The sequence below is a fragment of the Oncorhynchus tshawytscha genome, linkage group LG19, assembly GCF_018296145.1.
Source record: "Oncorhynchus tshawytscha isolate Ot180627B linkage group LG19, Otsh_v2.0, whole genome shotgun sequence".
Lineage (NCBI taxonomy): Eukaryota > Metazoa > Chordata > Actinopteri > Salmoniformes > Salmonidae > Oncorhynchus > Oncorhynchus tshawytscha.
The window spans coordinates 45,571,683-45,586,640 of record NC_056447.1 but is presented as its reverse complement, the minus strand read 5'-3'; the positions used below and the strand labels follow the sequence as shown (position 1 = coordinate 45,586,640).

General features: G+C 45.1%; 1 protein-coding gene across 1 annotated transcript in view; it reads left to right on the top strand.

The window, feature by feature from the left end:
- LOC112219020 (cystic fibrosis transmembrane conductance regulator-like) overlaps positions 1 to 14,958 on the top strand; it is a 68,724-nt gene that overhangs the window by 18,161 nt on the left and 35,605 nt on the right. Inside the window, exons 6-12 of the mRNA XM_042301751.1 lie at positions 2,702 to 2,865; positions 3,409 to 3,534; positions 4,180 to 4,297; positions 4,584 to 4,712; positions 6,940 to 7,032; positions 8,926 to 9,102; positions 9,721 to 9,912. Of these exons, the coding sequence (XP_042157685.1) occupies positions 2,702 to 2,865; positions 3,409 to 3,534; positions 4,180 to 4,297; positions 4,584 to 4,712; positions 6,940 to 7,032; positions 8,926 to 9,102; positions 9,721 to 9,912 (999 nt within the window). The remainder of the gene's footprint in view (positions 1 to 2,701; positions 2,866 to 3,408; positions 3,535 to 4,179; positions 4,298 to 4,583; positions 4,713 to 6,939; positions 7,033 to 8,925; positions 9,103 to 9,720; positions 9,913 to 14,958) is intronic.

Here is a 14,958-nt window from a genome sequence, read left to right as displayed (position 1 = left end):
TCTCACCTAAAACAGGGTATTTTTACTAGGATTAAATGTCAGGAATTGTGAAAAAACTGAGTTTAAATGTATTTGGCTAAGGTGTATGTAAACTTCCGATTTCAACTGTACTTTCTTTGGTTTGCAAGCCTCCTCCTTTTTCCTCCAAACATAAAGATGGTCATTATGGCCAAACAGTTCTAATTTTGTTTCATCAGACCAGAGGACATTTCTCCCAAAAGTACGATCTTTGTCCCCATGTGCAGTTGTAAACCGTGGTCTGGCTTTTTTATGGCAGTTTTGGAGCAATGGCTTCTTCCTTGCTTAGTGGCCTTTCAGGTTATGTCGATATAAGACTCGTTTTACTGTGGATATAGATACTTTTGTGCCTGTTTCCTCCAGCATATTCACAAGATCCTTTGCTGTTGTTCTGTTATTCTGGGACTTTTCACACCAAAGCACGTTCATCTCTTGATGAAGGTGGTACCTTCAGGTGTTTGAAAATTGCTCCCAAGGATGAACTAGACTGGTGGTCTACTATTTTTTTTTCTGAGGTCTTGGCTGATTTCTTGTGATTTTACCATGATGTCCAACAGAGAGGCAGAGAGTTTGAAGATAGGCCTTGAAATACATCCACAGGTACACCTCCAATTGACTCAAATTATGTCAATTATTTATTTTATTAGTTCATTATTTCATGAATATCACTAACAGCAACAGAATAAACAAAATTGTAATTACATACCTAGAGTAGAAAATAGGAGAATATTTTCTCTCATGATGTCAACTTTATTTCTCAACTTCTAATATTGAGCTAATTACACTCACTGGAGCTAATTACACTCACTGGAGCTAATTACACTCACTGGAGCTAATTACACTTACTGGAGCTAATTACACTCACTGGAGCTAATTACACTCACTGGAGTTAATTACACTTACTCGAGCTAATTACACTCACTGGAGCTAATTACACTTACTGGAGCTAATTACACCCACTGGAGCTAATTACACTTACTGGAGCTAATTACACTCACTGGAGCTAATTACACTCACTGGAGCTAATTACACTGACTGGAGCTAATTACACTGACTGGAGCTAATTACACTCACTGGAGCTAATTACACTGACTGGAGCTAATTACACTCACTGGAGCTAATTACACTCACTGGAGCTAATTACACTCACTGGAGCTAATTACACTGACTGGAGCTAATTACACTCACTGGAGCTAATTACACTGACTGGAGCTAATTACACTCACTGGAGCTAATTACACTGACTGGAGCTAATTACACTGCCTGGAGCTAATTACACTCACTGGAGCTAATTACACTCACTGGAGCTAATTACACTCACTGGAGCTAATTACACTCACTGGAGCTAATTACACTGACTGGAGCTAATTACACTGCCTGGAGCTAATTACACTCACTGGAGCTAATTACACTTACTGGAGTTAATTACACTTACTGGAGCTAATTACACTCACTGGAGCTAATTACACTCACTGGAGTTAATTACACTTACTGGAGCTAATTACACTCACTGGAGCTAATTACACTTACTGGAGCTAATTACACTCACTGGAGCTAATTACACTCACTGGAGCTAATTATACTTACTGGAGCTAATTACACTCACTGGAGCTAACTACACTCACTGGAGCTAATTACACTCACTGGAGCTAATTACACTTACTGGAGCTAATTACACTCACTGGAGCTAATTACATTCACTGGAGCTAATTACACTGACTGGAGCTAATTACACTCACTGGAGCTAATTACACTCACTGGAGCTAATTACACTCACTGGAGCTAATTACACTCACTGGAGCTAATTACACTCACTGGAGCTAATTACACTCATTGGAGCTAATTACACTCATTGGAGCTAATGACACTTACTGGAGCTAATTTTACTTACTGGAGCTAATTACACTCACTGGAGCTAATTACACTCACTGGAGCTAATTACACTTACTGGAGCTAATTACACTCACTGGAGCTAATTACACTCACTGGAGCTAATTACACTGACTGGAGCTAATTACACTCACTGGAGCTAATTACACTGACTGGAGCTAATTACACTCACTGGAGCTAATTACACTTACTGGAGCTAATTACACTCACTGGAGTTAATTAAACTCATTGGAGTTAATCACATTCACTGAGGTATCTCAGATAGGCTTAGAAAAAGCACCTGCGAATAGTTGACCAGTGTGGCAAGTGCCGCTGGCTTGCTGGTGAGCTTTCCTGAATTGGACATACATTTTTGCCAACACATGGCTAACCTTTGTTTGACCGGCGTAACACCTTGTTTTAGTGAAAATGTGTTTGGAGTCACCTTTCTAGCTAATAGGCTATATAAGAGTTTACACTTCCTCTTCCAATTATAATGTGGGGAGGTCAAAATTCTGAAAAACTATTATTAACTACTATTTTAAAATGTTGATTACTTCTCTTTGCCATTATCATTCACCTGATTGTAAAACAACAACAACAACAAAAGTTTTTTTGCTAATGTATTATGGGGTCCCTGGGGTGCCGATTTGCCTGGGAGGGTTGAAGACCCATGGTGTAAAATATGTATTGTAGATTTGTCGTTACATATATATTTTTGTTGTGCTTGTGTTTGTGTGAGTGTGTTCTGTGTACATATAAATGTTACTGCGTGTGTCTTCTCTTCATACATTCATGTGGATGTGTGTTGCAGAGTCTTGGCCTGGCCCACTTTGTGTGGATCACCCCTCTGCAGTGCATCCTGTGTGTGGGGTTGATCTGGGAGCTGATCGAGGTGAATGGTTTCTGTGCCCTGGCTGCCCTCACCCTGCTGGGCATCATACAGGCTTGCCTCTCTCAGAAGATGGGGCCTCACAGGTGGGTACTGGCTGGTCAGAAGTTCACACATACACACACACACACACACACACACACACACACACACACACACACACACACACACACACACTGTGCACTCTAGATGGGTCTGTACAGGACAGGTATCTCTGATCTCCACCACTGATCTCATCTTACCCACATAGAACAGAACGGCATGGCCTGTGCCCCTGAGAAATGTCAACAAAGTAGGAATAACTGCCTATTCAGATGGGCACAACTTTCACTGTTCCACATAAAACTCTTTTGATCCAGAAATAAATCTTGTTAATTAACATCCAAACCTGTTAAATCTTCATGTTTATGTTCTCAGCCATCTCTCGGAAGTTGAAAAGTCTCATTAATTGTATCAATATGGTGTGTGTGTGTGTGTGTGTGTGTGTGTGTGTGTGTGTGTGTGTGTGTGTGTGTGTGTGTGTGTGTGTGTGTGTGCGTGTGTGTGCTGTGTGGTGTGTGTGTGGTGTGTGTGTGTGTGTGTGTGTGTGTGTGTGTGTGTGTGTGTGTGTTTGGGGGTCCTATGATCAGGCAGAAAAGAGCAGGGTTAATCAGCAGGCGTCTGGCTCTGACCTCAGAGATCGTAGAGAACATCCACTCAGTGAAGGCCTACGGCTGGGAGGAGGTGATGGAGACCATCATCAAGAACATCAGACAGTAAGACACACACAAAACACTCCATGACCTAACTATAACCTAATACTGTACATAAACAGAGACAAGTGATCTTACAAGCATTAGCCACTGGGTGGTTCCAGCCCTGAATGCTGATTGGCTGACAGCCATGGTATATCAGACCATATACCATGGGTATGACAAAACACCCCCCGTGCCTTATTGCTTAAATGTCCAAGGCAACAATCCCAGAGCTATAGGGAAAGTGGTCATGCTTTGACTCTGTTGTAGTACTCTGAAAAGTCATGTTAGCAACAGGAACTTATCTATCTAAGATCTTCTTGGAACTAAAAACTGTTAGTTTGGATAGATGATATGTGACTCTCATTAATGAGATTCCCATCAAGATAATTTTGCTTCAATTCCTTTAAATATGACTCAAAGCTCAAAGGAAGCATTAATTGCACTCTATGATCATGACACATGACTTTCACAAACAAAGCCAATCAGAGCAACAATCCTGCATTGTGAAGTCCAGTCAATCAATGGAGAGCTCTATCCTTGATGCGTTGTGTTTTTTGGTTATACAGTCCTTGAGTAAATTGGCGATGTTCAATGTTTAATCCCTGTCTGATTTGGGAGAATGTGGGGCTAAATCCATAATCCTCCCCTCCCCTCCCCTCCCAGGGATGAGATGACGCTGACGAGGAAGATTGGTTCTCTGCGGTACTTCTACAGTGCCTCCTACTTCTTCTCTGCCATCCTGGTCATTGTGTCAGCTATCGTGCCCCACGCCCTCAGCAAGGTACTTTCCCCACTGGTCTATATATATTTATTTAAAATCTAATTGACTTGTGATGTTTTTGATGTTGTGAGTATTTGTTTTGTGTTTGTATTGTTGACAAAGTATGACAAATTATTTTCCCCTTGGGGATTAATAAAATACCTTTTCTTATCTGTTTCACTACAAAACACACACTTTTCACATACGTAGACACCGGTATTGTGGTGGATATAATGAAAATGAGGTAAAACATTGTGAAATACTTCTATTGGGGATGAATAACATACAATCTGAATGGTCTATCCAGGGCATCATCCTGAGAAGTATCTTCACCACAGCCTCTTACCTCATGGTGCTCCGTATGACCCTCACCAGACAGCTGCCCGGCTCCATACAGATGTGGTACGACACCCTGGCGCTGGTCACAAAGATAGAGGTGAGGCGGTTATGTATACTTGGGCATGGGAGGAAAAGGCCGATGGGGGGGAGAAGGATGGAGGGAGGACAGTGGGAGGTGAGAGGGATGGATGGGGGTTCAACGTTCCATTCAGATGCGGTACAGTACGCTGGAACATTGGGTCACCGTCGAAGTGGGAATTTAACTTTGGTAGAGTCCAGTAGAGGGCTGTAATAGTTGGGAGTTGGGTTGGAGAAGCACATGTTGTAGGCATGTTGTAGTCTGTATATAATGTATATAATGTAAATAGGCATGTGGAATGTACAGACTTGAGGAGGTGGAGGGGAAATGAGTGCTTGTTAACAGAGGTTGATGATAACTCTGTTTTTGTCATTGTCAACTCTTGTTTTGTCAGTGTCCCCCAAAGTTTATGTCAGTGTCCCCGAAGGTTATGTCAGTGTCCCTGAAGGCTATATCAGCGTCCCTGAAGGTTATGTCACTGTCCCTGAAGGCTATGGCACTGTCCCTGAAGGTTATGGCACTGTCCCTGAAGGTTATGGCACTGTCCCTGAAGGTTATATCAGCGTCCCTGAAGGTTATGGCACTGTCCCTGAAGGTTATGGCACTGTCCCTGAAGGTTATGGCACTGTCTCTGAAGGTTATGGCACTGTCCCTGAAGGCTGTGTCACTGTCCCTGAAGGTTATGGCACTGTCCCTGAAGGCTATGGCACTGTCCCTGAAGGTTATGGCACTGTTCCTGAAGGTTATGTCAGTGTTCCTGAATGTTATGGCACTGTCCCTGAATGTTATGGCACTGTCCCTGAAGGCTATGTCATTGTCCCTGAATGTTATGGCACTGTCCCTGAAGGCTATGTCACTGTCCCTGAAGGCTATGTCACTGTCCCTGAAGGCTATGTCATTGTCCCTGAAGGCTATGTCACTGTCCCTGAAGGCTATGTCATTGTCCCTGAAGGTTATGGCACTGTCCCTGAAGGCTATGTCATTGTCCCTGAAAGTTATGGCACTGTCCCTGAAGTTTATGTCATTGTCCCTGAAGGTTATGGCACTGTCCCTGAAGGCTATGTCATTGTCCCTGAAGGTTATGTCATTGTCCCCTACAGTTATGTCAGTTTAGGTGATTTTTTGTCAGTATCTGAAGAATCTGTATCTGTATCTGAAGACTCATAGGAATTGGCACAAACACACACACACATACATGCTCATGTACACAACTGCATGTTCAGACACACGGATCAATGTTTCCCCTTTTTTCATTTAGCAACGGCTATTTCATGTGATTTTTTTCATAATTTTCGGGATGGTAAAGTGTTTACAGTGTAAACTTAAACAACTTAAACCAGATATAAAGTATTTAGAGATAATGGAGCTATATATTTTTGAATAAGATTTTTGAATAACAATCACCAAAATAATAATAACACACACACACACACACACACACAGGCAACCACACACACACACACACACACACACACACACACACACACACACAGGCACACACACACACACACACACACACACACACACACACACACACACACACACACACACACACAGGCAACCACACACACACACACACACACACACACACACACACACAGGCAACCACACACACACACACACACACACACACACACAGGCAACCACACACACACACACACACACACACACACACACACACACACACACACACACACAGGCAACCACACACACACACACACACACAGGCAACCACACACACGGAGGCATTCAATCACACGCACAAAGAGGAAGTAGAAGCTACCTGTTTGAGGTAATGGAGTCATCTTTCCAGTCCAACATCTGGAATCCACAACACACACAGCCCCCTACCCACACCAACTGCACCCCAAGACACATACATGCCCTTCATACTGCCTTGCCATAAGGACCATCAAGAAATAGAGAGAGAGACAGACACGTCGTCCTCGGCCAAAAAGGCCATATTAGGGTCACAGTACAGTTGTTGTTGTGTCATTCTTATCAGGGAGTCCTCTCTATCTCCTGAACATGTTGTATATTCTGTCTGTGAGCAAGTACTGCACAAGGCACTACAGTAGGACAACACGTTTTTGTATTTCAGCCACTACTGTTTGTTCTCCACTGTGTGTGTGCGTGTATGCGTGTGCGCGTATTGAGCTGACTTGTTGTTGCCAAGATAATATTATTGTCTGTTTCTATTTGTAATACATTAGTGGTTTTAACTCTTGTTTTGTCTGTCCTGTAGGAATACCTCTGTAAAGAGGAGTACAAAGTATTAGAGTACAACCTGACCACCACTGAGGTAGAGCTGGTGAACGTGACCGCCTCCTGGGATGAGGTACGTGTGTGTGTGCGCGTGTGTGTGTGTGTGTGTGCGTGCGTGTGTGTGTGTGTGTGAGTGCATTCTATTCTTCCTGATAATAATCCTACTATTGTGTAGGTAAAAGGCAATTCATAATCATGACCACAGAACAACGTTATCAGTTTGAAGTGTCGCAGGCAGTACATTTAACTTTATGGACACATGTTATGGCCATCCCAAGTAGGTAAAAAATGATTTGTGTTCAGATGCTTTGTGCACCAATTTAGATAACCAACACCAATGCTATGCTGCACGGTGGTAAACTAGACTAAACCTATTCTATGCTGGACTGTGGTAAACTATACTAAACCTATTCTATGCTGGACTGTGGTAAACTATACTAAACCTATTCTATGCTGCATGGTGGTAAACTATACTAAACCTATTCTATGCTGGACTGTGGTAAACTATACTAAACCTATTCTATGCTGGACTGTGGTAAACTATACTAAACCTATTCTATGCTGGGAAAATCTGGTTAGGAATCCATTCATTTATCACATCCAGGATTCTATCCCAGCGTCTCCTCCTGTGAAAGTTGTTTTGGAAATAGGCCAGAGTTGTCAGACTGGTCTTTATTGTGGACTGCATGTACGTCAGCTCATTTGAATATGAATGTGACGCAGTGTAAGCTATAGAAGTGACGGAAGCCCTTGGCATTAGAAGATCACTGACCCATAAAACGTCACCAGGTAAATGATTTAACAAACCAACCAGGTTCACCGTTTCTCTCCTACAGAACTCTCACCAGTGATTTGATTTCTATAGAAATGTTGATGGATTAGGGGCCAATACTGGCATTTGAGGCCTTTTTTCTTTGGGGCGCAAGAGTCTCCTATTTCTCAGTGATTCCCAGAATCTTGAAAATAAATGACCAAAAAATTCTTTCTCATCTTTCTAATTTTCCCAGCTGGATGGGAAAACATTTCAGCATAAAGCCATCATCAGAGCATTGTATCACTAGTCTGTTGTCCCCTTTATGCACAAATAGTATTTCTAATACAACCAGAGTTGTACACACATGAGCTCACTCTTTCAGACAAGCTGGTCTGGTCATATTGTATGAGAGAAATTTACATTTGATGTAATGTAAAGCTATTTCTCACTCTCTCTCTCTCTCTCTCACCCTCTCTCTCTCTCTCTCTCTCTCTCACACCCTCTCTCTCACCCTCTCTCTCTCACACCCTCTCTCTCACCCTCTCTCTCTCTCTCTCTCTCTCTCTCACACCCTCTCTCTCACCCTCTCTCTCTCTCTCTCTCTCACACCCTCTCTCTCACCCTCTCTCTCTCACACCCCTCTCTCTCACCCTCTCTCTCTCACCCTCTCTCTCACCCTCTCTCTCTCACACCCTCTCTCTCTCCCACCCTCTCTCACCCTCTCTCTCTCCCACCCTCTCTCACCCTCTCTCACACCCTCTCTCTCTCCCACCCTCTCTTTCTTTCTCACCCTCTCTCTCCCTCTCCCCCTCTCTCTCTCTCTCTCTCTCTCTCCCTCCCTCCCTCTCTCTCTATTTCTCCCCCAACTCTCTCCCCCTTTCCCCCTCTCTCTCTCCCTCTCCCCCTCTCTCACCCTCTCTCTCCCTCTCCCCTCTCTCTCTCTCTCCTCTCTCTCTATTTCTCCCCCAACTCTCTCTCCCTCTCCCCCTCTCTCTCTCCCTCTCCCCCATCTCTCACCCTCTCTCTCCCTCTCCCTCTCTCTCTCCCTCTCCCCCATCTCTCACCCTCTCTCTCCCTCTCTCTCTCTCTCTCTCTCTCTCCCACCCTCTCTTTCTTTCTCACCCTCTCTCTCCCTCTCCCCCTCTCTCTCTCTCTCTCTCTCCCTCCCTCCCTCTCTCTCTATTTCTCCCCCAACTCTCTCCCCCTCTCCAGGGTATCGGGGAGTTGTTTGAGAAGATAAAGCAGGAGAACAAGTCTAACGGCCACCCTAACGGTGACGTAGGGCTGTTCTTCACCAACCTATATGTTACTCCCGTCCTCAAGAACATCAGCCTGTATCTGGAGAAGGGACAGATGCTGGCCGTGGCTGGGTCCACCGGCTCTGGAAAGGTACCACTACCACTCACTGTCTGTCAGGGAACACTGGGGTGGATGGAGGAGGTCTGGGCCGTTGTAGTTTACTTTTTTGGGTTGATTTGATTTGACACGAACAGTGTACATGAATCAACATTTCTGTACATGTGCCAACTGCAGTCCCTGTATTTCTTACATCTCATTATGTCATAGTGTCTTCCATTCCAACGATTAGCCTACTATTGACATTTTCCACTGGAAACACAAAGAAGCAAGTGTTTCCGGTGGAAAATGTTAGTCGTAGGCTAGTGGAAGACTCTGGATAAAAACTGGTTCTAAATGCGTTTTTTTGATAGCGACGGACACATTTTACCTGCCAACTTGTAAGTAGTATTCCTAGAAATTATAGATCTGCTTTTGTTGACAGGCAAAAACAAATGGTGTGAAAACTGACACTTTAGGTTAGGGTTATTTTCCATTGTCAGGCACCAGAGAGATGCTCAACTAAGGGAGTCCACAAATGTCAGCCCAATGTCCCAACAGACTCCTGAAGTTGCATCTGGAAGCTAACACACACACTAATGTGTGTCTTCCATAGAGATAAAATTGTATTTTATCTGTGTCTGTTGTCTTTAATTCTGTCTCTCCCCCCAGAGTTCACTGCTGATGATGATCCTGGGAGAGCTGGTCCCGTCAGAGGGGAAGATCAAACACAGTGGGCGGATCTCCTTCTCCCCCCAGACCTCCTGGATCATGCCCGGAACCATCCGTGACAACATCCTGTTTGGTCTGACCTACGACGAATTCCGCTACACCTCTGTCATCAAGGCATGTCAGCTGGAGGAGGTACGGTGGACTGAAATATGTAACCTTGTTGTTTGTTAACTTGATTAGAATTCCTTTGGTCTCAGGTCTGGTCTTTGATGTGATTGTGTCTGATGTTTCTTTACTTTTTCTGCTTTCCTTTGCATTTGCTTTGTTCTTTTGCTTTGTTTGTTTTTTACCTCCCCCTGTTCTGTTGCTACTCTCTCAACCTCCCCCTGTTCTGTTGCTACTCTCTCAACCTCCCCCTGTTCTGTTGCTACCTCCCCTGTTCTGTCTCTCAACCTCCCCTGTTCTGTTGCTACTCTCTCAACCTCCCCCTGTTCTGTTGCTACTCTCTCAACCTCCCCTGTTCTGTTGCTACTCTCAACCTCCCCTGTTCTGTTGCTACTCTCTCAACCTCCCCTGTTCTGTTGCTACTCTCTCAACCTCCCCTGTTCTGTTGCTACTCTCTCAACCTCCCCTGTTCTGTTGCTACTCTCTCAACCCCCCTGTTCTGTTGCTACTCTCAACCTCCCCTGTTCTGTTGCTACTCTCTCAACCTCCCCCTGTTCTGTTGTTACTCTCTCAACCTCCCCTGTTCTGTTGCTACTCTCTCAACCTCCCCTGTTCTGTTGCTACTCTCTCAACCTCCCCCTGTTCTGTTGCTACTCTCTCAACCTCCCCTGTTCTGTTGCTACTCTCTCAACCTCCCCTGTTCTGTTGCTACTCTCTCAACCTCCCCTGTTCTGTTGCTACTCTCTCAACCTCCCCCCTGTTCTGTTGCTACTCTCTCAACCTCCCCTGTTCTGTTGCTACTCTCTCAACCTCCCCCTGTTCTGTTGCTACTCTCCTGTTCTGTTGCTACCTCTCAACCTCCCCCCCTGTTCTGTTGCTACTCTCTCAACCTCCCCTGTTCTGTTGCTACTCTCTCAACCTCCCCTGTTCTGTTGCTACTCTCTCAACCTCCCCTGTTCTGTTGCTACTCTCTCAACCTCCCCTGTTGCTGTTCTGTTGCTACTCTCTCAACCTCCCCTGTTCTGTTGCTACTCTCAACCTCCCCTGTTCTGTTGCTACTCTCTCAACCTCCCCTGTTCTGTTGCTACTCTCTCAACCTCCCCTGTTCTGTTGCTACTCTCTCAACCTCCCCTGTTCTGTTGCTACTCTCTCAACCTCCCCTGTTCTGTTGCTACTCTCTCAACCTCCCCTGTTCTGTTGCTACTCTCTCAACCTCCCCTGTTCTGTTGCTACTCTCTCAACCTCCCCTGTTCTGTTGCTACTCTCTCAACCTCCCCTGTTCTGTTGCTACTCTCAACCTCCCCTGTTCTGTTGCTACTCTCAACCTCCCCTGTTCTGTTGCTACTCTCTCAACCTCCCCTGTTCTGTTGCTACTCTCTCAACCTCCCCTGTTCTGTTGCTACTCTCTCAACCTCCCCCTGTTCTGTTGCTAGCTAGTCTCTCAACCTCCCCTGTTCTGTTGCTACTCTCTCAACCTCCCCTGTTCTGTTGCTACTCTCTCAACCTCCCCCTGTTCTGTTGCTAGTCTCTCAACCTCCCCTGTTCTGTTGCTACTCTCTCAACCTCCCCTGTTCTGTTGCTACTCTCTCAACCTCCCCTGTTCTGTTGCTACTCTCTCAACCTCCCCCTGTTCTGTTGCTAGTCTCTCAACCTCCCCTGTTCTGTTGCTACTCTCTCAACCTCCCCCCCTGTTCTGTTGCTACTCTCAACCTCCCCCTGTTCTGTTGCTACTCTCTCAACTACCCCTGTTCTGTTGCTACTCTCTCAACCTCCCCTGTTCTGTTGCTACTCTCTCAACCTCCCCTGTTCTGTTGCTACTCTCTCAACCTCCCCTGTTCTGTTGCTACTCTCTCAACCTCCCCCTGTTCTGTTGCTAGTCTCTCAACCTCCCCTGTTCTGTTGCTACTCTCTCAACCTCCCCTGTTCTGTTGCTACTCTCTCAACCTCCCCTGTTCTGTTGCTACTCTCAACCTCCCCCCTGTTCTGTTGCTACTCTCTCAACCTCCCCTGTTCTGTTGCTACTCTCTCAACCTCCCCTGTTCTGTTGCTACTCTCTCAACCTCCCCTGTTCTGTTGCTACTCTCTCAACCTCCCCCTTTCTGTTGCTAGTCTCTCAACCTCCCCTGTTCTGTTGCTAGTCTCTCAACCTCCCCTGTTCTGTTGCTACTCTCTCAACCTCCCCTGTTCTGTTGCTACTCTCTCAACCTCCCCTGTTCTGTTGCTACTCTCTCAACCTCCCCCTGTTCTGTTGCTAGACTCTCAACCTCCCCTGTTCTGTTGCTACTCTCAACCTCCCCTGTTCTGTTGCTACTCTCTCAACCTCCCCTGTTCTGTTGCTACTCTCTCAACCTCCCCTGTTCTGTTGCTACTCTCTCAACCTCCCCTGTTCTGTTGCTACTCTCTCAACCTCCCCTGTTCTGTTGCTACTCTCTCAACCTCCCCCTGTTCTGTTGCTACTCTCAACCTCCCCTGTTCTTTTGCTACTCTCTCAACCTCCCCCTGTTCTGTTGCTACTCTCTCAACCACCCCTGTTCTGTTGCTACTCTCAACCTCCCCTGTTCTGTTGCTACTCTCTCAACCTCCCCTGTTCTGTTGCTACTCTCAACCCCCCTGTTCTGTTCTGTTCTGCTACTCTCTCAACCTCCCACTGTTCTGTTGCTACTCTCTCAACCTCCCCTGTTCTGTTGTTACTCTCAACCTCCCCTGTTCTGTTGCTACTCTCAACCCCCCCTGTTCTGCTGCTACTCTCTCAACCTCCCCTGTTCTGTTGCTACTCTCTCAACCTCCCCTGTTCTGTTGCTACTCTCTCATTCCCAACCCAATTCTCTCTCCTTCTCCCTTGACTCATATGTTCTACTTGACTGTCTACACAGTAGCCTTTGTGAGGCGTTGATGTGTCATATTTCTCCAGTTTGTGCACACACACACACACACACACACACACACACACACACACACACACACACACACACACACATGCCGTCCCATCCCTTTGTGGAGCCCCATTGTTAAGTCTTGGGCAGTGTGTTCAAAGTGCTGCCTCAGCAGGGGGGCCGTGTCACTGGATTACTGTCCCAGACACTCCCGTTGCCATGGATGCACCACATTATGTCATTGGGATGGAATATCAGCTTGCTCAGAGACACAGGCATTGATGTAGATTAGACTAGCACTCATTGTCAATCTGTGTATCTGTATATATTTAGGATCAGGAGTTTTTCCTGACTTACATGACCTGACCAGAAAACTCTGGGCAGCAGAGCTACTATACAGTAGTTATCATTGGTTTTACATTTAGACTTTTGAGAAGGTGTGAAAATGATTAGAGTGGCCAATTGGCACCACTCATGCCCTGGGGTATTGATGATTTGCCACAGATAAAGTGGATGGTGTGTTACACAATGGCTGTTTGAACAACATCAGAGTGTGTTTAAAGCAAACACTACTGTATGAACATATTTAATCGCTTTGACAGCTCACGATAGTGACCATTCCCTCGTATGTAACTGCAACGTCTACCTTTATCCACACTGTCAATTGAGCGACTTTAGAAGAGTCATGAATATGAAATCTCTCAAAGTGAGTTATATGACAAAAGCAATTTGGTGTACGTGGTCTGAGACAGAGAGAAAAGCGAGACACCTGTTTCTGTGTGCCCAGACGAATCAGACTGTGTTTAGTAGGACTTGTGATTGTGCTGCAGACTATTGTGGCCTGTCCCAGGACCAGACATCTACCATTGGTGGGCTGTGTCTTGTAAACCCCATGGATTTGACACATTTGCCCTTGGTTAGCTTGTAGGTTTCAGCTCCAGCCTAACAGCGGACACGTTCCAAATGGCAATCTATTCCCTATAAAGTGCACTACTTTTGACCAGGCTACTGTTCAAAAAGAAGGGCACTATATAGGGAACAGGGTGCCATTTGGAACGAATGCAGTGGCTTTGTTCAGTATGAGACACAGAAGGTGCCTTTTTCCACTTGCTGTGTTTTAAGACCTGTTAAACCACATGTTAACTTAATTCCCAATGCCTTCCTTTTGGACAGCGGAAGTAGCATTAAAAAAGGTAGGCGGTTTTATGATGGTAGACTGTGTTCCATCACTGTCTGACTCCATTCATTATTTTACATGTTGGTGTACATGTGTGTCAGACGTTTGTGTTTGAAATAGTTAATAATGAATTTATCCTCAGCTGTGATCGTTTTTCATACTCCTTTTATGTTTCAGTGTTTCTGGTTTAGTATTTTTGATGTGGTGCTATTAGACTTTTGAAATGAAACCATTGTGTCTTTCAGCGTGGTACTTATACTGTAAATAGCTTTTTTAAATAGCTTTAAGGACATGTGATTTGATTACGCTGCGGCTGTATCCCAATGTGGAAAAGGAATTGGATTTGCAAAACTCAACAAGTTGTACATTTTCAACAGGTTAATTTAATTTCCCATTTAAACACTGGACAGAAAAACTAGGGGATGTTGAATTGAGTCTTTGCCCAGTTTGTTGTCAACATTCTTTCAGAAGTCATAGATTTCTTTAGCTGCCATCTCAGTCTGTTATGTCTGCTAACACAGATGTAAACAATAAGGTATTGAACTTTTGATTTTGTTTTCCTCAACATGTTTAGTCGGGCTATGATGTCCCTACTCCCCTACATTTAGTAGAGATGTGATGTCCCTACTCCCCTACATTTAGTAGGGCTATGATGTCCCTACTCCCCTACATTTAGTAGGGCTATGATGTCCCTACTCCCCTACATTTAGTAGAGATGTGATGTCCCTATGTAGGGCTATGATGTCCTACTCCCCTACATTTAGTAGGGCTATGATGTCCCTACTCCCCTACATTTAGTCGGGCTATGATGTCCCTACTCCCTACATAGTAGGGCTATGATGTCCCTACTCCCCTACATTTAGTCGGGCTATGATGTCCCTACTCCCTACATAGTAGGGCTATGATGTCCCTACTCCCCTACATTTAGTAGAGCTATGATGTCCCTACTCCCCTACATTTAGTAGGGCTATGATGTCCCTACTCCCCTACATTTAGTAGGGCTATGATGTCCCTACTCCCCTA